Consider the following 25,096-nt stretch of genomic DNA (forward strand, 5'->3'; position numbering starts at 1 on the left):
ACATGTCCCTCTCTAATAATTTGTTTAGTCTGAGCTTTAAATGAAATCTGTGCTATGGACTGCTCAAAGGTCAGTATAAAAAAAAAAAAGATAAAAATAAGTTTGGCTAGGGTAGGGAAGGAAGGCATTTCTGAGGTTCCCCCAGAGTACAGAACTGAATAACACTGATTTATTTCATTACTGCTTTTTTGCATGATTTTATGCATTTCATAATGTGACTAATTGGGTAAATTATCATTCAGTAAATTACTACAGTCTTTAAACAAGAATATATCTCTAAAATAAATTAAAAAAACAAAAAATGTAGATAGCCATATGGAACAATTAGAGTTGATTTCATGAACATGTTTCTTTGAAAGACTCTAGTAACCTGGGAGATTATATAATTATACCTCATTGTTAGGATGGAAAACCTGATGAATCATTAAAAATCACAGTGGAAACAGCCACCCAAAAAACTCTGGGGCCTTAGGAGACTGACTGTTCAGTGGGTACAGCACTTCCTCTGCATGCAGGAGCACCTGAGACTGGATCCCCAGTGGCATGTAAAGAGCAGGGCGTTGCAGTGCATGCAGGTAACTGCAGCTCTGCAGAAGCAGAGAGGGAAGATGCTCAGGTATACGAGCCAGCTTGTCTAGCTGAGTCAGTAAGCTCAAAGCTCACTGAGAAACCCTGCCTCAGAAATAAGGTGGAGAATGATTGAGGGAGGCACTGAATCTTGACCTTTGGCCTTCACATTTGTGTACAATGAATCAGTCATGTGCATATGAATGCACATATACACATACACAACACACACAGATATACAAATAAGACCATGATTTAAAATCAAAATAATTCAGCACCAAAACTGCTCATTAAAAACCAAGAATAGACTGGGTATGTTGGCACATGCCTTTAATCCCAGCACTTGGGAGGCAGGATTGCCATGAATTCGAGGCTGCCCTCAGACTACATAGTGAATTCCAGGTCAGCCTGGGCTAGAGTGAAATGCTATCTCATACAAACCAACCAACCAAACAAACAAAGAAAAAGAAAAACCCAAGAAGAGGCAAGCATTTTTCTTCCCCCCCCTTCCTCCTCTCCTCTCCTTTCTTTACGTTTTTCTTTTTCTCCCTTCCTTTTTTCTTCCCTCCGTCCCTCTTTTCCTTCTCTTCCTTCCCTTTCTTTACCCATCCTTCTTCCCCCCTCTCTCCCTTCCTCCTCCATTTCTTCTTTCTTCCTTCCTTCCTTCCTTCCTTTCTCCGTCCCTTTTCTTTCATCCCCTCCCCTTCCTTCCTCTCCTCTCTCCTTCTCTCCCCTTTCCTTCCTTCCCTTCCTCCCTCCCTTTCTTACTGAGACTTGGTTTCAAAATGTATCTCAGGCTGGCTATGAACTTGGAGTTAGCCTCCTGTCTCAGCCTCCCAATTTCTGGGATTGTAGGTATACACCACCATGTCTGGTTAGCTGTTTTTCAGACTATGCTCTTTGAAGACTGTAAGGATAAGCATTAAACAATTCCTCTGCTTTCATACTTTCACTGCATGATTTGGAGGGTTTAGACGTATAATTTTCAGAATACTCAAATGGTTTATATTTTTAATTTTTCATATAGATATTTGGCAAATGGTAGGCCTAGCCGACAACTATAGTCAAAAAGGGCCTCTGTGTAAACTCTGTCTACCTGGTATTGAATATCCACATGGAATTCATGGTTACACATTTCAACTGGCTTCCACATCGAAGAAGTGAGCTCAGAGGCCACCAAAGACCAGAGATAGAATTAATTATCAATCTGTTAAAGTGAGTGTAGGGAAACATGGGAATTTACTGTATATGAAATGACAACTTGGGACAGCCAGGCTGGCAATCAGGAAATGAGAACACCGAAACTGTCTTATTTGTTATTATTCCTGCTCAGAATTATGAATTATATTCCTGGTTGTTGTGATGTGGCATGCCATGGGCTTGCCATTTTATGTGGCACAGAAATAACTGGAAGTTGGTATTTCTTTTGGAAGGAAATATGAGCTGGATGAAAGAACTCACACTGGTACATGGAAAAGTAAAAATCTTTCACTGAGTGATGATAACCTACAAAGTGCTCTTCTTATGACCAAATCTCAGGCTGTGGAGATGAGTTTTGAATATTGTTTCTTGTAATATGACTTTTGAATATTTTTATTGACCTAATTAAATGTTTTCAACTTAAGCTGGTCTATTTTCCACATCTTCCTTTGGTTTGAGGAAGTTTGCTTGAGATAGCCAGTTAACCAGGTTAATACAAAGTAAGCAATAAATAGAGAAGACATATTTGCTAACTCCCAAATTATTTAAATACCATGAACTTAGAGTTTACCATTAAGGATCAATATATATGAGTACACATTAGACTTGTTCTTGGCAAAATGAAACTCCTAGACTTAAAGTGAAAAGATGTATGTGAGGAGGTGACGGCAGAGATTGAACCATCCATTCCAAACTATTGTCATGAGTTAACTTGAAAACAGATTGTTGTCTTTTTTTTTTTTATAAATTTTTTATTTATTTATTTGAGAGCGACAGACACAGAGAGAAAGACAGATAGAGGGAGAGAGAGAGAATGGGCGCGCCAGGGCTTCCAGCCTCTGCAAACGAACTCCAGATGTGTGCGCCCCCTTGTGCTAACGTGGACCTGGGGTACCGAGCCTCGAACCGGGGTCCTTAGGCTTCACAGGCAAGCGCTTAACCACTAAGCCATCTCTCCTGCCCTTGAAAACAGATTGGAAACAGATGCCAGTATGTCCACACAAACACATGCACACATGAACGCATGCACACAGAGAAATACACTGGGAGATTTCTAAATATAAAAGTAAATGGTTATGGAAAAATGTTTGTATATTTTTTGAACACTAGCATTAATGAACCATACATTTATTTATTATTTCTAAATCCAAAATATGTGAGTGGAATCCTTAAAATTATATAATTATAATAATTATGTAATTCTCATTTAATAATGACTATTTTCATTTTTTATAATCATTACTCAGCTCCTGGTTGCAGGTTTTCTTTATTAAAAGATCTGAGCTTTTCATCTTAAGTTTCATTATCATAAACAGTAGTTTACTCCTGAAATCACTGTTCTTCCATATATATATGTTGTTTTGTTTTGTTTTGTTTTTCAAGGTAGGGTCTCACTCTATCTCAGGCTATCCTGGAATTCACTATGTAGTCTCAGGGTGGCTTCAAACTCACAGGGATCCTCCTACCTCTGCCTCCAGAGGGCTGGGATTAAAGGCGTGCACAACCACACCCAGCTCTTTTCCATATTTTTTATAAATCTGCTGTAAGGCTTTGCCTGACATGTAACAATTACATTTTTATTATTCCAAAGATACCCAGTAAGAATCTTAATGAACAGAGCCAGATATTTCTTTAAAAAATTCACATTCTTTCATGTTACTGCTTAGCTATGCCAAAATAAAATTGTCATTAAAAAGTATTAAAATCAAAGGCTTTTTTATGTCTATTACATTTTTACTTGAATTTATTAAGTATAAACTGTACTACTTCAATTTTTGATGAATGAAATGACTAAATAAGCTTTCTTTAAAATTTCTTTCATATATGTGTTGTAATTTATGTAGTATGTGTGTGGGGGTATGCACATAATTGTAGATGTAGGTGACTCATGGGAATGTGTGTGAAGGCCAGAGGATACTGAGTATCCCCCTGAGACAGAGTCTCTTGTGACTGCAAATGAATGCACATCTGGATTTACGTGGGTGAATAATGAATTGATCCCAGAGCTGCAGGCGTGGCAAGCAGGCACCTTTTACCACTGAGCCATCTCTCTAGCCTCGAGACAGAATCTCTAAACTGAGCCTGAAGCTTGTTTCTTAGTTAGACTGGCTGATCAGTGAGCCCACATGATCCTCCTGTCTCCACCGTCTTCAGCCCTGGAATTACAGCCATGTGTGGCCATGGTTGGCTTTTTCTGTGGGTGCTGAAAATTAAATTTAGGTGCTCATATTTATGCAGCAAATACTCTTATCCTCAGAGCCATCTCCCAAGCACCAGCTTTCTTTAACTATTCCATGTGTAATTCTCTCCTTTACACAATGGGAGAATTTTGAATTTCTATTTCTTAGTGCATTATGAAATGTCATTTTAAATTTTAGCCAATTTTATACATTATCAGAAGTGAGGAACATGTAGGTTGTATGTAAGAGTGATTCTGATTTTACCTTACTGTGAACAGATATGTGCTAGATTCACATTGAGAAATTTCAACAAAAGCCTAGATTGATCAAGAAATTTTTATTTTTTTAAACGTTTTTTTTTTGTCAGTTTTATTTATTTATTTGAGAGTGACAGACAGAAAGAGAAAGAAGAAGATTGGTACAGAGAAAGAGAGAGAGAGAGAGAGAGAGAGAGAGAGAGAGAGAGAGAGAGAGAGAGAGAGCATGGGCGTGCCAGAGCCTCCAGCCACTTCAAACGAACTCTAGACACGTGCGCCCCCTTGTGCATCTGGCTAACTTGGATCCTGGGGAATTGAGCCTTGAACCAGGGTCCTTAGGCCTCACAGGCAAGCGCTTAACCACTAAGCCATCTCTGTAGCCCAAGAAATTTTTAGAATTATCAGTAAAAGCAGCTAAAATATTAGTTTGGCTGTGCATTGAATTCCTTTTTTAAAAACCATCCAGAAATAAGAGTGGATTCATAGACTAGGGCATACTGTTGAGACTGACTATCTCTAGCAAATTTAAGGAGGATTTGTACTGAACTTCTCTTGCAACAAATTAGCATCATTTAGCAGGGTGTCTTTCTGCCTGCCCACAGATCCAGCCCCTTCATGATTGGATGCTTCCCCTGTCATTCCAGGATGCAGTAAATTTTGAAATGCGTGCTGGTAAATTCCAAAAATCTTTTAGGTTGCTTAGGATACACTCAGTAATGTTCTGTCCCAATTTGCTCAAGTGATTTCAATTCTCTTCATTGTTGTCAGAATTCTGTGGGCCTCCTGGTAACCAAAGGAACTTCTTGGGTGTGAAATTCTACTAAACTAAAATCACCTCCATTACAGTTTTGGTAATGAGTTGTTATTTTACATAGTAGATTGATAGACTGATTTTGTTTCTTCAGTTATGCATTTTATAAACACAGTATGCACTTTTCCTTGTTATCGGAGTCTTAGAGTTTTCTTCTTAGGCACAATTAATGATTAAATGAGCATCTGTATTTATAAGGATCCTTAAGAAAAGCATAACACAAACACTTCTGAGGTAGAGAAAACCTGACCTGTTTTCACTTTTATTGCTCTTATTCATATAGTACTGAGAATCTGTGTCAGAGAGATGAGGCAGGAGACAGTAATAATGGGATCCAGATAGGAAGGAGGGAATCAAATTATCCATTTGTAAAAGATATAATCTTTTATGTGGAAAACACTAGAGAAAATGGCTGGGACTGATAAATGAATTCAGTAAAAGTACAAAACACAAAAATCAACATATGAAAAGCAGAAGCATTTTAAATTCCAAAAAATAAACTGGCTGAAGTAGAAATTCAACAAAGCAATTTCATTCACCACAACCACACACAGAGACACAGAAATAATTACTCAAACTTAAGTTTTACTAAAGAAGTAAAAGATCTGTTATTTGGCAAATTCCTCCATATTGAAAGCTGCAAAGAATTATTGCCAGCATTAGCAAAAGCAACTGGGACAACACATGTGAGCAGGGTATGGGGATGGTCATCAGAGGTCTCAAGTGCCCCTGTGTTAGGTGTATGCAATAGTGCATGAGGTCTCATGGCCTCAGGAAGAGACAGGGCAAAACATTAAGGAACAATGAGCTCCAAAGAAGCAGCTTCTTTGGAGGTCTTGATGCTCTATAGTAAGCCCTCATGCCAAGACTGAGGGAAAAGCATCTTTGGGGAGGGAAAACATCAAACACTATAGTGCTGTTCTGGGGTCCACCTGCTCTGAAGTAATGCCTTGCAGCTGGAGGAGAAGCATTCAAGGAGTAATCTTGACACATGAAGCCCCATCAAAGTGGTTGCTTTGGGAGATCCATGTCCTCTCCATTGCTTTTTTACAAACCTCAATAAACTCATGTGCTCACCAAACTGATATTGGTGCAGTTGTACTTTGGTCTGCCATCTGAGCCCTATCTGGGGTGAAGATATGTGTTTGTGTCTCCCCACCGGAAATGTTTCCTAGGATATCTCCATACTGAACAATGACAGGAATTAGAGATCATGCAGCATTCTCACTGATCAGAAGAATTATATTATGAAAATGTTTTATCCCTATCTAAAGCAATCCAGATTCAATGCAATCTGATCAAAACAATAATGACAATATTCATACACATGGAAAAGTTTAAAAAATTCATATGGGATCTGAAAAGACTCTAAGTAAACAAAGCACTCCTAAATAAACAGAACAAAGCTGGAGGTATCACAATATTTGACTTCAAAACATACAGCAAGTCTGCAGTGGTTAAACCAGCATGACACTAACATAAAGCAATATGTTAGAAAATCAAAAATCTGTTCATAATTACAGTCAATTGATTTTGACCAATAGGCCAAGAATATACATCAGAGATACATACTGTATCTTCAATGGATAGTTCTGTGAAAACTAGATATGCAAAAGAAAGACACTAGATTCTTGCCTCTAATGGTATACAAAACCAATGTAAATTAATATAATCAAGATATTCTCCCACAGGTGTGCTCAAAACTCCAAAAGAAAATACCACAAAACCAAAACTAGACAATTAAGTTTAGAGCAAACTGTGGTAGCTTGAATAAATGGCCCCCAATATATTCAATGTTTTATTAGTTTATAGTTTGCATTAGCACCCACCTGGCTGAAGGTGGTGTCACTGAGAGGATCTTAAGGCGTGGTGGTGTGTATGAAATTTCAATCTAAAGATATGAAAAGTGCACCTAGCTGGAGTTTCTAGTGTGCTGTATTGTGTGGCTTTGAGGCTTGTGCTTCTCTCTCTGTATTTGGTCCTGTTAAAAGCAGGCCAGCTTCTTCTGCCATTATGGAACTTCCCCTGGATCTTTAAGCTTCAATAAATATCCCTTCTTCCATAACTGTGACTGGTTTGGAAGTTCATCTCAGCAAACCTGAGGCTGACTGCTATAGAACTTGGTACCAGGAGCGGGTTGAGATGAACCTGACCATGTGGATATTGGTCTTTTGAAATATTTTTTGGAGGAATGGATATGGAATTGGTGCTTAAGATGCCTTCTGAAGCAGTAAGCTAAGTTTTATGGACTATTCTGATGAAAGTTTGAAAGTGCTAAATGCAGACAGTATTAAACTTCAAGGCTTGGCTTATGAACTTTCTAAGGGGAAGGAAAGACTGAAGAGGACTTTGTTGAAACTGGGATACTGGCATAAGGGCTGGCTGTGTCCTGATGCCCAGGCCCAGAGAGTTTGGTAAAGGTTAAATTTGTAATGGACTGGTGTGCTTGACTAAAGATGCTGGACTGAGATTTAAGATTTTAAATTGGAAAACCTCCAGCAAGTTAAAATTAGAGGTACTGAGACTGGTTTTAGGTTACTGAAGCTACTACTGTCAACACATTAGCAAGCTTAAGGACAATGGCCCAATCGATTTACATTAAAACAATGGAGAGGATGCCTGAGGAAAAACTATCATAGAAATACAAACTCTTTTGGAAAGAGTTGACTGGAGAAGGAACTTGCTTTTCAAGGTTATGATTTATTTTGTCCCTGAATTAAGAATATGGTTGTGTCCTGCACTCCTGGCATTGGTTTCAGAAGCATGAAAAATATTAGGAGTGGTAGTAAAGTGCACATGGTTCCAGGAGCCACTGCTGAGATGAGGCATGAGGCAGGGCCTGGTGCCCTGATAGGCTGAAAGAGCCTTTGGAAGATGGACCATAATTTGCATGAAGACCTGAAGATGTTTTGGATATACCAGGGCTATGCAAGGTCTACCATGGAGTGCACTGTTTGCCTAAGATGGAAGTGTTCCCTGGCTATTCTGCCCAGCTGGAGGAGTGGAATTGGAAAATCTAGAGACTGTCAGTCTCTGGTTGTATTGAACTTGAAATACAGAAGTTTGATGGTGGTTGAGTTACAATGTTTTAGTCTCTCCTTGCTATACATTATACCAGTTGAAAATGTTTACTCTGTGCCTTTATATGTTGGAAGTATTTAACTTGTTTGATTTTACAGGACTTACTGTCTTAAATTGGTCAAGACTGTGGGGACCTTTGAAATTAAAGTGAGTACAATTTACAATGTGTGATGGTTATGAATCTATTGGGGGTCAAGGGTGGACTGTAGCAGTTTGAATAGATGGCCCCAAATATATTCACTGTTTTATTAGTTTGTAGTTTGCATCTGCAGCTTCCTGGCTAGAGGCAGTGTCATTGGGAGGATCGTAAGATGTGCTGGTGGTTTTGAGATTTTAGTCTAAATATATGCAAAGTATGCCTAGCTGGAGTTCCTAAAGTGTGCTGTACTATGTGGCTTTGAGGCTTGTGTTTCTCTCTCTATGTTTGGTTCTCTGAAAGCAGGCCAGATTTTTCTGCCATTATGGAACTTCCCCTGGATCTGTAAGCTTCAATAAATATCTCTTCCTCCATAAGTGTGCCTGGTCTGGATGATCATCTCAGCGAACCTGAAACTGTCTGCTACACAAACCCAAGAGGTTTCTGTGTAGCAAAGTAAATCACAGATAAGGAGACAACCTGAAGAAGGGAAAAAGCATCTGCTAGCTATCCATCTACCATGGTATTAAAGATCCAAGCTATATAAGAACTCAATTCAACAGGAAAAACAAACAATTTGTTTAAAAATTGGCAAATGATATGAATAGGCACTTTTCAAAAGACATAGAAATGATGACTATGTGCATGGAAAAGTTTCAACATCACTCATCATCAGGAAAATGGAAATCAAAATCCCAATGAGGTATCATTTTATACCAGTCAGAATGGATTATAATAAAAAAGACAAAACAACAACAATTGAAAATCTTGGTCATGATACACATAAAGGGGAACTCATATACCATTGACGAGAATAAAAGCAGCAAAGTGACTCAGGATTGCCACTACTGTGTATAAATACAAAGGAAATGTGACCACCTTATCAAAGTGGCACATATGCACACACATTCATTTTGGCACTATTACCAACAGCCAAGAGCTGGAATCATCATAGATGTTATTGATGGATGAAAGAATAAAAAGTGTGGAACATGAACACAATGGTAGAGTATTTATCCATAAAAAGATGAAACTATCATTTGTGACAACATGAATGAAATCAGAGGAGAGTATGTTAACTGACATAAACCAGACACTGAAAATAAATATGACATATTTTTACTTATTTGTGGAAGCTAAGAAACAGTTGACCACATAGAAGCAGTGAGTAGAGTTGATGTTAGTAGTGATCAAAAGGGTAGTGTGGAGAGTAAGGTCAGATATTAGGCAGTAAAATAGAGTTAGAAGGTAAAATTAATTTCAAAGTAGCCAGAAAAGAATTTTAAGTTTATAAATGCACCTAAATAATAATAACAAGGGAGACATAAATGTTGTTATGCGATTGGATCATTACATGTTTGCTACATGTATCAAATTATAGTATGTACCCCCTAAACAAGTGCACATGTGCCAATTAAAAATAAAATTAAAGTAAAAATGTGAAGTGAATCTAGAGAGGGATGTATTACTCTCTACCATATCATTTTATACTCTGTGAGAAGCAGGGGATAATAGAATATATAGAACACAGTTAGTTTCATTCTGTCCATCAAGGCTTATTTTGACCTTGCTGGTAACTATGTAGCCACACAGTAAGAATTTAAGTGCAGTCAGTAAATTCAGCAGATTTTGCAAATTGACTACTTAAAATTTTAAAGTTATTTTTTTAAACACATTAATAGTATAAATCAATAAAGCATAAAGTGTTGAAACCCCCAAATTCACCAAAATAAAAACCTCTGAATGTGTGGTATCCAGGTTTAAACTCTTTCTGATAGCATCATTATATTAATCCATACTTGAACAACCCAAGCCACTGACATCATATGACAGAGTGATACTAGTATTTTGCTTTATAGTACTTTAAAGAAACTTTGGTAAAACTATATGCCAAGAGTTGATTGTGAAAAAAGATTAGGAGTCCATGTCAAAGGAGCTAAATAGGCTGTAGGAGAAATACCAAGGACCTTCTCAACATAAGACCTTCTATGTCTTTTATGTAATGTTTTTATGTAATATGTATGTATGTAATACGTATGTATGTATGTAATATGTTTATTTTTGCATTGGATAACATACCTTTCAATATTTTAGTTTCGATGTGGAATATATATCATAAATCCATTTGAATGTTTCATGTTCATGTGGTGAAAACCTAAGGATTATTTACTGACCTTACTAGAATAAATTTAAAAGAAGCCCTATTTGAAAATGGACTCAAAGCCATGCAGAACCTTACACACAAAAGAATACCAAAATTGTGACATAGTTACCATTATCAATAGGTTTCACAGCAGCAAATCAAATGTAACCCTAAATAATTCCAAAATAAGTGTAAGAATTCAGTAAATGTGACATCATGTGCAGTATAGAATCTCTGGATTCCTATTCCCAATATTTATAGTACTAATAAAATTCATTATAGGTGGTTTAAATAAGTGTTCATAAAGCTTCATTTCTACCTTGAATTAAAATTGAAATTTTAGTTCATGGTCAAAGTTAGAGTGTTATGGAATACTAGAATTGTCTTTCTTTTTTATAAAGCATACTGACCACTGTTACATTTTATTTATTCTCTAAGCTAAAAATTCTGAGGAAAACTTTAATTTCTTATAAAATTGATAATATTCCTCATTCTAATATTCTAACCACAAAATTTACTTATGGCTCAAGAGTCATCTTCAATTTTTAGTTCAAAAAGGGCATACTTGGACTGGAGAGATGCTTAGTGGATAAAGTGATTGCCTGCGAAGCCTAAGGACCCATGTTTGACTCCCCAGATCCCACGTAAGCCAGAAGCACAGGGTGACCCATGTGTAAGGTCATGCAAGTACAAAAGGTGGCACAAATGTCTGGAGTTTGATTATGTTGGCTGGAGGCCCTGGTGTACCAATTCTGTCTCTTTTTCATGCTCTCTCTCTTTCACTACAAAAGGGTTTACTTAAAAAAATTGCCATAGTAATAATAAAAGGAAACAAAATGCTTGACCCCAACTTTAAAAATCCCATTTATTTCAAGCTATTCTAATTTCATTGGCTATTTTCCTTAAGAAATTTTTTTAAAAGTTATTGTCTTTAAAAACCGGGTGTGGTGGCGCACGCCTTTAATCCCAGCACTCGGGAGGCAGAGGTAGGAGGATCACCATGAGTTCAAGGCCACCCTGAGAGTACAGAGTTAATTACAGGTCAGCCTGGACCAAAGTGAGACCCTACCTTGAAAAATCAAAAAAAAAAAAAAAAAAGTTATTGTCTTTGGCAGTGGAGGTTTCTTTCTTTCTTTCTTTTTTTTTTGGGGGGGGGGATATTTTCCATGGTCTGCTGAAGATTTTAATGAATTATAGCAGAGTTAGTGGGCACAGTTGTCTAACTTTCTGAGATGGGTCAGTATTCATGGGAAGCTTTATGTAGTCTTGATGTAGAAACTGCATTGGAAGACAAGTAAATTGCAAAATGAGTCTCAATTCTCCTTGCCTCATGAGCTATGGCACAATTAGGAAGCTATGATTATGTTTCCATATAAATTGCATACAAACAGTTGGGTATTAGTTGCCTCCCATTTTCCTCAGTGTTAACAAAAAAATTTAGTACATATTTGGTTTGAAATATGTGAAAAACTATTTTGTTCAATAATTAATTTAAATATATCTTCATTGTATTTCTAGGTGCGTTATTTTCTCAAAGGAAATTTAAACAAATAATCCATTTCAGCATATTCCAGTGAATTGAAGCAGTATGAGGGCTAGCATTGTGTTTCTCATCATAAAACTGTACCAAAATACATGCATGCCTAAGTGCAATTATATTGACCACTTCTATAACCATGAAAGTATAAATACTAAGAAACTACACACACAATTGTATACATTATAATGAATTGTGAAGTGTTCATAGTCTGAAATATGTATATTTCTTTTAAAAAATATTTATTTTATTTATTAGAGTGAGAGAGAGGGAGGGAGGTAGAGAAAGAAAGAGATGCACAGATAGAGAATGGGCATGTCAGGGCCTTCAGCCACTACAAACAAATTCCAGGCGTATGTGCTATCTTGTGTATCTGGCTTTCGTGGGTCCTGGGGAACTGAACCTGTGCCCTTTGGCTTTGCAGGCAAACGCCTTAACCTCTAAGCAATCTCTCCAGCTCATGAAATATGTATATTTCAAGGAAGCTAGAAGTTATCATTGGTAATTATTCTAAAGTAAAAGATGAACAATAAACAAACATCAGAGACAGAAGGCATTCTCTGCACTATAGTAATAGGTGTCATAAATAAATGAAAGCAAAGAAATCTTTTAAAAGTAAGTCCTTCATCTGTTCCCCACTGTCATAAAAATACAATCCTTAATGACTCTACAAATCTTCAAGTGTGTTTGTATGTTTGTATGTTTGTGTGTGTGTGTGTGTGTGTGTGCGTGCGCGCGTATGGGTGTATGATCTTTTTTTCTTTCCTTCATCAGAATGTCATAATGAGGTCCTTGGGTTTCAGAGATTAGTTTTGCATTTTAATCTTTTCCATCCATTATAACTAAGATGAACATTTCATTATATATAGTCTTCCTATAACCTGCATTATTAGTGACCCTATTTTTCATTGTGCCCTCAAATAGCATTATGCAGTGCCTTTCTGAACTTTTATTGTCAACATTTAAAAAGTTTTAACAAAGTGCATTTGGCATGTCATTTTATTCCTGTTCAAATGCCTACTTCCCTTTGCTAGAATTTAAATTATTTAAAGACAGAGACAAAGTTCTACATCTGTCAGATTCTTTTTCATCTAGCATAGTGAATGTATATAATAGGTATTCAACAGACATATGAAAAATGCTCTAGATATTAATAATAACTTAATTTCTATGTGAACACAAAAGCTTGGCATATCTGCTATTTGAACAATGTATTTCTTCTTATTGAAATCACAGTGGATCTACCATCACACTCTTCTTCCAGTTCTATTTTAGAAATGCCATTATTTTGAAGACAGGAAAATAAGCAACCAAGCTCATTTCTCTCTGTTAAGCTAACATGAGCATTTGAAAAAATAATACGGCACTATGTTTTTCACTAAACTAGGAAAGGTTATTTTGGAACTGCTTGGACTTTAGATATTTGAAGTAGTAATTACTTCCTCCAAAAATGTTACCTTTTAGAGTCAAGTGCTATTTTCTCATCATGGCTCACTTTTTACTTAAAGGAAAATGTCTTTGATTCACAATTTGCTGTGCTATATTATTCCATTTGGTGACTCTCCTTTCAGTTGTTTAGATGGCATTAGAAAGACTCTTACTAATGATCAAAATGACAAATAGCTTATGGTTATTCAGTACTTATTCTGTACCAAAAGTTTTACTATGAACTTCATATGTACTTCATATGTTCATACGTCACTGAACATTCAAAAGAAAAATACGATGTGAGTGATTTTATATATCTCTAGTCCTGTCTCATTTCATAGATATCATCAGACCACATATCAAACATATCTTTCCAATCTTTCATTGAAGCTCAGATAGATTTTCCAACTTGTATCTTGTATGATTGGAATAGCAGTTCAGGAAAAGCCTTACCCAGATTTTACACTCTTGGTTCTTTAGTTCTGAGCATACAAGAACAACATTTAATGACTATATTTTTGCATAATTCTGGGTCTATGTCCTGTTTAGTGAATTACTTATGTAATTATTTTTTTTTAATATTTATTTATCTGAGACAGAGAAAGGGAGAGAGAAAGATAGAGAGAGAGTGAGAATGGGTGTGCCAGGGTCTTTTGCCACTGCAAATGAACCCCACATGCATGCACTGCTGTGTGCATCTGGCCTTATATAATTATTTTCAAAACAACTAACGGCGTATTTTTTTGAGGTGGTGGTCTCGCTCTACCCCAGGCTGACCTGGAATTCACTATGTAGTCTCAGGGTGGCCTCAAACTCATGTTGATCCTTCTACCTCTGCCTCCAGAGTGCTGGGATTAAAGGCGTGTGACACCACGCCCGGCCACAACATGCTTTTAAGGTGGCACTTAAGTAAATACTCTCAAGCCTAGACAGCTAAGCCTCCAAGAGGAGCTCTTCGATGCTAATTAGATGGAATATCAACTTGTGCCACATGATCACCCGCACTGACATGTTGACACTGTCTGTGACTATTTACAACTTACTGTAGCCTTGGGTTTGGTTCCAGAATTGGTGGATGGGGTGAAAGATGGCAGACCAGTAGGTGGCTCAGCGTTGGAAGACAAATTCGTTTGTGTCTGATTCACGGAAATAGTATCTGTTCCATTCTCAGGTTCTGATTCCAGATCCTTTAAAAAAACAAAAACAAAAACAGAGGCATTGGTATGAGTCCTCAACACTCCTATTTCCCTTCCATCAGCAGCTTTCTGTACACCCCCTCTTTCAGACAATACACACTGACACAATACAGATTTGCTCATACTTATACATCATTCACAATCATGCGTTATCAAGTAATAACTGTTGTATTCTTCTGATGGTCTGTAAATAATGCTTTGCCAATTTTAGCTCCTTAAAGTGAGTTGGAAGGACCAATGGTGGCACTAGCTGGGGCACTGTAGGAAGAGTTAGTAGAATCCTACAGACACCTTTTCAATATTATGCAAATTAGAACTTGAGTGACTCAACATCACACAGGTGACCAAGAGCCTCTCAGACTTTCTCTCTCATGCATACCAAATGAAAAGACCATTCTCACTTGTCCTCGCCTCACTTTTTTCTGCTCCCATTAGATATTCACTGTCATACCTTCTTTGGTCTAGGATCAGTATTTCAAGTGTCTGCCTATGTAACAAAAGAAACACTACCTGTGGAAGGAATCACGATTTTCTGTGTGTGTGATTTAATTCCCTCATTTGAATATAGGTCTATTAATAGCATAGGTACTTACAAAATTTCATAACAATTAAGAAAGGTATATGCAAAGTGCATGTAATTGGAATACAACAGTTTTCATTTATTGTTAGTAATTACTAGAAATATCATTGACATCACTCTATCTTTTATTGTTTTTTTTTTTTTTTTTTTGGTTTTTCAAGGTAGGGTCTCACTCTAGCCCAGGCTGACCTGGAATTCACTATGGAGTCTCAGGGTGGCCTCGAACTCACGGCGATCCTCCTACCTCTGCCTCCCGAGTGCTAGGATTAAAGGTGTGCGCCACCACGCCCAGCTGACATCACTATATCTTAATAACCCCTATTCATTATAAACTCAAAGTGTCTATGGTGAGAGATGCAATCTCCTGGAAACCTTGGAAAAGGCTATGTATTTCATTTATCTAAAGTCCTTTGTGTTGTAGGTGACCTGAATGCACAGAGGAACTATCAGAATGGGAGGTGGCAGAGAGTAGGAGTAAAGGTACATGACATCCTTATTTTTAACCTGAGAAGATGATGAATTTTATGTCCCCTGTTTAGTCTTCATACATCTTGGTATTACCAGGATGTATATGCTCAAATAGCTTCCTCACTCCCAAAGTAATGAATCATATAATTTATTATTCTCTTGTTAATTTGTATACTTTGGTCTTATTGGTTGGTTTTCAAATTTTCTGATATATCAGCCTCCTTTCTATAGCCTAGACAATTCTCTCTTTCACCCTGAAGCACCAGTTGACATTTTAAGCCAAAGTAATTTCCTTTTTCCAACATTTATAGCATAATTCTTTATGTTAAAATCCCATGACCTTTTCTATACATTTGACTTTAGTCTAGTGATTTTTTGACCTTACTGACTCATACACATATCCATTCCTCTCTTCTTATAATCTCCATCAGTTTCTCTATGTTAGAAAGTATACACCATGTGATTAGGAATTTCCTGTCTTGTTCACTAGCATATCTTCAGTTGCTAGCACATTTGATTATTAAATATTGTTTCCTGAAAGGACAAGTATACTTTCAAATACTAAAATCATTTCTCTCTTCTACAATGTATACATAATTTTTATTATTAAATTATAAATCATCAATAGTATTAAAATTAATTTTCCACAGGTGGAATGTTAATTGAATATGGGCACTGATACTGCCTCCCTTAAGAGATGGTGTGTGTGTGTGTGTGTGTGTGTGTGTGTGTGTGTGTGTGTGTGAAATAAGTAATTGTAACCATATTTCTTATGCTTGTAATGACTTTCGAGTAAGGCTATCTATTTTACATTTTTTTCATGGAAGAGTAAAATATGAGTACAAAATAAAACATGGGTCTTTTACATTTCAAACTAAATTAACATTAAATGGATATTGACAATGACCAGGTAATTTATAGATATCAAATACATTGTCATAAGTAGCAGAGAACTAACTTACTAGCCACTTATATTTAACCATTTTTGTGTAACAGGGATCTTTTGCACTTATTTTGCCTTCTTATTCATGATTTGTTTAGGCAATTAAAAGGATAATCTTGTATATTTGTATCTATGCAATAATTATGAGATGAAATAGTAAATTTTTAAAAGTATCATTGTGTTTTTTACTTTTCATAGACAATATCTTATAGCATATCTGTTTCAGTGTTTGCCAGCTCAGTGTAGAAGGTATTATTACCATCATGGGAGAGATAATGAAGCTAAAACTTAAGGCAAGCCACTCAACTAAACTCACATCCCATGGCAGAGCTGGTATTAAAACTCAGGTCTTGACCTCAAAGTTTAGCCTCATAAAGTAACTACCAGGTTGTTTTGCCAAGGGCCTCAAACTCAACTAAATATGTGATTTCAGTAGGTCTAGGAATGTGCAGCTTAGTAGAAATCTTAATTCTTTTTTTTTGTTTTGTTTTTTGGGGGTAGGGTTTCACTGTAGCTCAGTTCAGGCTGACCTGGAATTCACTATGTAGTCTCAGGGTAGCCTCGAACTCATGGCGATCCTCCTACCTCTGCCTCCTGAGTGCTGGGATTAAAGGCATGTATCACTACGCCGGGCTTTCTTTTCTTTTCAATTTAAAAATATGTTTAAAGGACTTTACTTTTGTTCATTTATTTGTGAGAGAGACAGAGAGAGAGGGAATGGGCACATTCGGGCCTCTAGCTACTTCAAATGAACTCCAGATGCATGTGCTACCATGTGTGTCTGGCTTATGTGGAGTCTGAAGAATTGAACCTGGGTCCTTAGGCTACACAGGTAAGTACCTTAATGTGTAAGCCATCTCTTCATCCCTTCTTTTCACTCTTTATTGTGAGAAATAACATAGGAACTCTCTCCTCAGCAGTCTACTGCTTTCATACCCAAATTAAGCGGTGGACAATATCTGAATTACCATTTCACTGTCACCTAATCATTTCCTTGTTACCCACCTTTGCTTTCACAACTCATCTGATGTCCCATAGTCCTACCAGGCTCTAGTTATCACTGCTACTCTGGCCTTCCACCATGCCAGGTGATAGGAATATACACACTTCAGAGGTGTTCTTATTGTGGTAAGGGCATCCAGTATGGGTGTGCTATAAAAGAAGTCTATACACCGTTAAATTGTGGCACATAATAGTGGGAGACTTATGCTTCTTTAGGTCTTCAAATCACAAAAGAAGGTCACACCAGTAATTGTCATTATGAGAAAGGTAATGGAAGTCAGGTAATTTCCAAGAAGAATATTCAAAGTGAGACAGTAGGAAGAACTGAGTCAGGAAGCTGGATGTAAGATTTAAGGAGAAAACTTGGAACAATAAGCTATCAAAGTATACAGGACACTATTTATGAGGAGAGAAAATACCTGAAAAGAATAATCAGAAATCCCAACAGTGGGGAACATCAACATGCACAATAGTGTTCAATGTTCAACTGAGGATGATGAAGCTACTCCTGGGTATGTTGGTTCAGAGATGGGTGGTAGAAAACTAAAGGATAAGTAGCATATTAATGTTAATGGAATTCATATTCATTCAAGGAAGAATAACTAGGTGAAGTGGAAAAAATGATTGGATCATAAAAGGAGTGAAATAGGGTAATATTTGACAAAAGATAAAAATGTGTTTTTGGTTTTGTCTGAAATGAAGTAAAAAATAGTAATATGGTAATGTGCTTTCTTTTTCAGAATATTTTTAAAATTTATACTTTTTAGTTTAATTTTCATTTATTTATTGATTTGAGAGAAAGAAAGAGAGAGAGAGAGAGAAATAGAGAATGGCACACCAGGGCCTCCAGCCACTACAAACAAACTCCAAATGTATGCACCACCTTGAGCATCTGGCTTACGTGGGTCCCGAGGAATTGAACCTAGGTCCTTTGGCTTTGCAGGCAAGCACCTTAACCACTAGGAAAACTTTCTAGCCCTTTATTTCTTTTCTTTTCCTTTTTTTTTTTTTTTGAGGTAGGGTCTCACTGTAGTCCAGGCTGACCTAGAATTCATTATGTAGTCTCAGGGTGGCCTTGAACTCACAGTGATCCTCAAATCTGTGCCTCCCAAATGCTGGGATTAAAGTCATGTGCCACCATACCCAGTCAGTAATGTGCCTTCTTGAAAACATCTTTTTTTTCTCTATATAGTGACATAGCTGTCTTGAGCAAAGGAAGGGTTCATTTCTTCAATAGGTAGGTACCAGAGAAATGTAGCATACATATATATGTGCACAGCAGAGAAATGCAGCATATATGCATATGCTAAAGTAAAAAAAAAACAATGGACACTAATGTGAAAGGAGCACTGAGATTTGAATCTAGGAGGGAATGAATAACTGGTGGAGCCCACTGAAGAGATGGCAAGGAACAGGAGTAAGAGAATAGACTTTAACATTAACATTAGGCATCAGGCATGGTGGCTCATGCCTATAATCATAACGAAATAATTTCTGTGAGTTTGAGGTTAGCTGTGCTATGTTCTGAGTTCAAGGACATCATGGGCTAGAGGGAGACCATGTCTCAAAACAACACAATTTGTATCAGATATCAGGAACAACATATCATTGATTGACCTAGGAAGAAAGAAAGTGAAGTTACCTACATCACCAGTATGATGCTGGGAAGTCTGTCCAAGGTGTCCCTTTACTAAGTGAAAAAGCCCAGGGTGTTTGTTAAGCAACACATGCAAGGATGATTAGGAGTGTGGGATCTGAGTAAACACTTTGAATAGCCACCTTGGCAGAGAGGAAGAGTGAAAAACACGTAAAACAGTGCCAAAGGGCCACCCATGGCAGTGAAATGGTTCTAGCCTATATTCTCCTTAAGAAACACTTATGTACCTTTTTCTATGTGTTGCTTAAGCTTTGTATCATGTGGATGAAATAGCTCAAGATGATCAATATTAATTCAAAAACACAATTAGTAACTCAAAGTCAAAATGCCTTGCTATTGATGAGAAATGACTGGCTTTCAGACAGGGGATTTCTGGTTCATGAAAGCATACTTGTTAATGAAAAGTTTATATCATGTGAAGATTTATAATGTATTGTATTAAGTATGGGCACTTTGGACACATATGGAGGTGAATCTCACTACTGTGCGACCTTTGGTAAATTGGTTCCCACTCCCCACTTTTTATGACAATATTTTTTATTTATTAGTTATGTACATACTCAGTGTATATACAGTCATGTTGGTACCATCGTTAGCCTCCTCCCTGTCTTCCCTCTTCTGAAAGGTTCCCTTCTTGCTGGGGATTGTGGGTCATACATTGTGGGGATAGCCATCAGCTATGGGGAACAGGCAATGTCTCTGTGCATAATGTCCCAACTTGTGGATCTAACAATCTTTCTGCCCCCTATTCCTCAAATTTCCCTGAGCCATGTCCCCATTTTTGTGTTCCTAAATGATCACATATCCTACTTGAATCTCAGGCTTCTCATTTTAAGACTGTCAAAAGGACAAAAGGGGCAACACACTTAAAGCTTAATGCTCATTGAATTCTGTTGTCTTCTTCCTTGACTCCACCTCTATCTTCTGTCTGTCATACTTTCTATAAAACTGTCTATCATCAGTCTTCAGAGACTGGCATTTGGTGGGTGCTTTGACAGAGTCAAGTTTTTGTACTAAAAAGGAGAAACCCAAATCCTGCAGTTTGTTAAATCAAACAAAGTATAGCCAACGTGTCAGGAAGATTTATTTAAAACATTTTCATATTTGCTTCATTTAAAGTCATTCTTAAGTATTCCAGTTTCTCTTCCCAGTTACACTCTTTATGTAGAACTCTTCCTGGGATTTTCTCCAAGATATTCATAAGCTGTGGTAGGAAGGGAGAATCACTGTTTCACTGAGTGTCTTGTTCTTGCTAATCTTTAAATTCATGCTGGAAGGGGAAGGTGGGGTAGAGATGGTCTCTCTGAATCTGGGGCAGTGCTCTTTGGTGGATGATCCAGATTATAATCATGCCATTATAATCCTCCTACTCCATGGCATAATTTTCCAAATGAATGGAAAATGCCCTTGAGAGAAACTTTTGAGTCAACAAAATGTAAAACTAGCTTTAAATACCAAGAAACAAAAAGAAAGACCAAAGGTTACCTAGAAAAATAAAGATAATAAAGGATTTTAGTGGGCAGAGGGATGTGAACGTGTTGTTCATCTTTAGCCTAGTACCTGATGAATGAAGATGGAAAAGGAAGAGAATCAACAATCACCAAGCAAACCTGAACTACAGCAGGTTAAATCATCTTGTGTATGTTGTTTTTATTTATTCCTTCCAATAAGACACATCAGTTTCCTTCTTCCCCTTCCTCCCTCCTCCTCCTCCTCCTTCTCTTTTTATATAACATACAGTTGGGAAATTAAAGGACTTTCTTATGGTCCCAGATAGCTATAAAACTGGGATCCTAACATATTTACAGCCACCAATGTTCGTAATGTTTTCTCTGACTTATTTTGCTCAACTCCAACTATGTTCATTGGAGAGCTGAGAAATAGATGTCTGTTTATGGGGGCAACAGTTGTGGTAATAATTCATGCATGTGCTACTAAAGTTTGGCTTAAAATTTAAGTGGAGACAGACAATGTAGATGCATATGATCAAATCATCATGTAAATTAGCTGTGTTTGTGGTTTATCTTTCCTGTTTACAAAAGAACCCTGTCTATCAGACAAGGGATTCTTGCTTTTTGAGGTGGGGTCAATAATGTGCTGTTACATATAATAGAAGTTTTTGCTGTGCTTTTTCTAAATACTTGGTGATTGAGAAAAGTTGAATATAGAAGGAAAAAAGAGATTTAAAAGACAGACGAGATCAACAACTCACAATAGAACATTTTAAATAAGATGGTGTACCCCATGTCTATAGAAACAGTAAACCAGTTCTGAGTAGTAGCTCCCTGATGAAAAATAAGGTTATTGTTGGCTTTAAAGGTATTTGAGAAAGTGTCTAGATAAAGCTTCTATATCCTTCTTTATATGCAAGAAAATGCAAATATCTCTCCCTCTGAGTACTTAAAAAATTATTTTGACTGCATTTCTTCCATTTGGCTTCTGGTTCTGTTTGCCAAAACTAAATTATATATGAATAACTAAGGCAGTACTAGAGAAAGAAGGATTTCTTTTGTTCTGGGAGAATATTTAGGTATACTGATTATAGAGAAATATTGCATGAATCTTGAAGGATAAGAAAAAATTTTCCAGGCTACAAAAGTGAAAATTTAATTCTATCAGCCTTCAATGTTGAAGCATTTACTTTCATATTTATGTGCATTATTTATTAGTATTATATATTTTTTCTTGAACTGTCAGTTTCTCATTATAGTTGGGTTAAATAATAAAACTTTCAAAGGGGAAAGTGAGAGGAGGGAGGGATATTGTTTATAATTATGGAAGTTGTCAATAAAAATATTTAAAAAATAAATAATATAACTATGGATTAAGATTGGCTGTATTTATTTGGAGTTCAGCTCTGGAACATGTAGTTGCTAACTTTTCCCTGTTTTTTACTTATCTGAAAATATTATGAAGAAAGATGAACTTGTTTACATGTATATAGCACTTATAACTGTATGCAAATTTTAATTAGCTCTTATTTCAATCTTAGTTATTTCAAAATCAATAGAACTATTACAAACAAAGCACTGGACATGAAATATTTCTGTTTCAAACTTATATATGTGAGTTTCTACCTTTCTGATGTCATTTAAATGCAATATGTTAACCAGTACATAATGCAAATCATTGATGGATTGAAAAGGGGCATGGCTTCATAGTAGGTAAACTTTAGGACTGTATGTGGTGGTTTGATTCAGGTGTCCCCCATAAACTTAGGTGTTGTGAATGCTAGCTCCCCAGCTGATGGATATTTGGGAATTAAAGCCTCCTAGAAGGAGTGTATTGTTGGGGGAGGGCTTATGGGCTTCATGCCAGTGTTTGGCACACCCTACTGTTGCTGTGGTCCATTTTATGTTGGCCAGGGGGTGATGTCCACCCTCTGCTCATGCCATTGTTTTCCCCTGCCATCATGAAGCTTCCCCTCGAGCCTGTAAGCCAAAATAAATCTCTTTTTCCCAGAAGCTACTCTTGGTTGGGTGATTTCTACCAGCAATGCGAACCGGACTGCAACAGTAAAGTGGTACTGGGAGTGGGGTTGCTGCTAGACACCCGACTGTGTGGCTTTGGCCTTTTGGAGCTGATTTTCAAGAGGAATGTGGGAGGATTTGAAACTTTGGCCTAAGAGATGCCTTGCAGTGCTGTAAGTATAGCTTGATGGACTATTCTGGTCTGAGCTGCAAGACCTGAATGCAATAAGAACTATGGACTGTGAGGTTTGGCTTATGAGGGTGATAAAGAGCTTTGCTTGGACTGGGCTAGCAGTCTGGGTGAGAAGCTTGCTTTTGTGCCCATGTCCTGAAAAGTTGTGCAGGGTTGCTTTGCGTAGAAATGAACTGGTGTGAGCAGAGGGATATGGCACAGAAAGAAAAATCTTTGGGTAAATTGTTGCCCATTCAGCTGCAACTGAGAGATTACAACCTTTGAAACTGGGCTAGCTGACTTGTGCTGGGGCAACAGGAAGAATGTAGATTCTTTTGAAGGGGCCTGAGTGCTCAAGGAGTGTCCTGTTCTTCAAAATCTGCTTTATTCCCCCCTGGATTAACAAACTGGCACCCTACCTGGTATTGTGGAGTATAAGAAATTCTGGAAAGAGGGTCATTGAGTTTTCAACATGGTCTTGTGTTTTGGAAATGGCCATGGGCAGTGTGAAGTGGGTTTGCTGGTTGCCTGCATAGAGACCCCATGGGGCCATGAGGATGAACCGTGGCTTGCAGTGGAGACCCAGTGGAGATGCCAGGACCATGAGATGGCTGCCAAGGAGCTGCCGGCCCTGATGAAGTTTTCCAGGACTGTGAGTAGCCTAGCTGGAGGGGCGGAATTGGAATGCCAGAAACTTGTTGCTGGTTAGAATTATCAGACTTGAAGATTTGTCACTGGCTAGAGTTGTTGGACTTGAAGCCACAAATGTTTGCCCTGGTTGTTTTAAATCTTGTATTGGTTGAATGTTTCTTTGCTGTGCCCAATGCCATCTACTGCAGTGTGAATATTTATTCTGTGTCATTATGTGTTTTTTGATATTATGGCTCAGTTAAAAGATCTTGAACTATGGGGATGTATGAACATCATTGGAATTGATAAAAACTATGGGATTTTTAAAGTCAGACTGAAAGCATTGTATTTACATCATGTATGGATATCAGTTTATGGGGGCCAGGGGCAGAATGTGGTGGTTTGATTCAGGTGTCCCCCATAAACTTAGGTGTTGTGAATGCTAGCTCCCCAGCTGATGGATATTTGGGAATTAATGCCTCCTGGAGGGAGTATATTGTTGGGGGCGTGCTAATGGGCTTTATAGCAGTTTCCCCATGCCAGTGTTTGGCACACCCTACTGTTGCTGTGGTCCATCTTACGTTGGCCAGGGGGTGATGTCCACCTTCTGCTCATGCCATTGTTTTCCCCTGCCATTGTGAAGCTTCCCCTCGAGCCTGTAAGCCAAAATAAATCTCTTTTTCCCAGAAGCTACTCTTGGTTGGGTGATTTCTACCAGCAATGTGAACCGGACTGCAACACTGTACTTACTAGATCTATGGAAACTGAGACATTTAATATGAAACTATCATAATTATGTAAAATGTGGAGTCAATCCTAGAATTGTTTTCTTTCAAATTTCATGTAGAATGTTGGAATCTCATTGGAGTGTTTTTTATATAAAATAAATGAATAGTGGGATAAAATTCTCACTTTTGTGCTCTTCATTATATTTCAGAATTATTAAGTTAGTTTAATCTAAATAATTTCTATTAATATTCTGAGTTAGTTCAAAAGCAGCCATGCATCCAGTCATCTGTTCATCCATGCAGCAAATACTTCCTCAATATTAAAAAAAAATTATGAGAGAGACAAAAAGAGAGAATTTTCACACCAGATCCTGCAGCCACTGCAATTGAACTCCAGATGCATTCACCACCTTATTCACATCTGCAACCTTACACATACATAACCTTGTATGTGTGGCTTATGTGGGATCTGGGCTGTTGAACATGGGTCCCTGGGCTGTGCAGGCAAGCATCTTAACTGCTAAACCATCTCTCCAGGCTCTCTCAACATTTTTTTAATCCAATATTCACAGAACATGAATTTATGTTCTGAATATAACTAGACATAACTTGTTACTGGAAATAACTCACTAAGTATGATTTACTAATATGATTTAATCTCATCACTGAGGACTGTTAAACAGAGAAACAAATGCAAAGAGAGTGGGATCTCATCCCCATGAAGCATAATTTCTCCAGGCTATTTTGCTTCCTGTTTAATGTCAAATATTTTCTTTCATGTCATAAATCTCTTTATGAACTCTCTGTTTGAAGCTTAGACATATTTGAATGATCTTTATGGGACTCTATTTCATATATTAGGAGATATTAAAAATGTTTCACTAAGCTGCACGTGGTGGCACATGCCTTT

At 37.3% G+C, this 25,096-nt stretch overlaps 1 protein-coding gene across 3 annotated transcripts in view; it reads right to left on the reverse strand.

Moving 5' to 3' along the window:
• Window positions 1–25,096, reverse strand: part of Dlc1 (DLC1 Rho GTPase activating protein) — a 445,416-nt gene that overhangs the window by 311,995 nt on the left and 108,325 nt on the right. For all 3 annotated transcript variants that reach the window (XM_045131177.1, XM_004657101.2, XM_045131701.1), the window contains one exon: window positions 14,384–14,527. In XM_045131177.1, the coding sequence (XP_044987112.1) occupies window positions 14,384–14,527 (144 nt within the window). The remainder of the gene's footprint in view (window positions 1–14,383; window positions 14,528–25,096) is intronic.

The sequence above is a fragment of the Jaculus jaculus genome, chromosome 1 (genome assembly GCF_020740685.1).
Source record: "Jaculus jaculus isolate mJacJac1 chromosome 1, mJacJac1.mat.Y.cur, whole genome shotgun sequence".
Lineage (NCBI taxonomy): Eukaryota > Metazoa > Chordata > Mammalia > Rodentia > Dipodidae > Jaculus > Jaculus jaculus.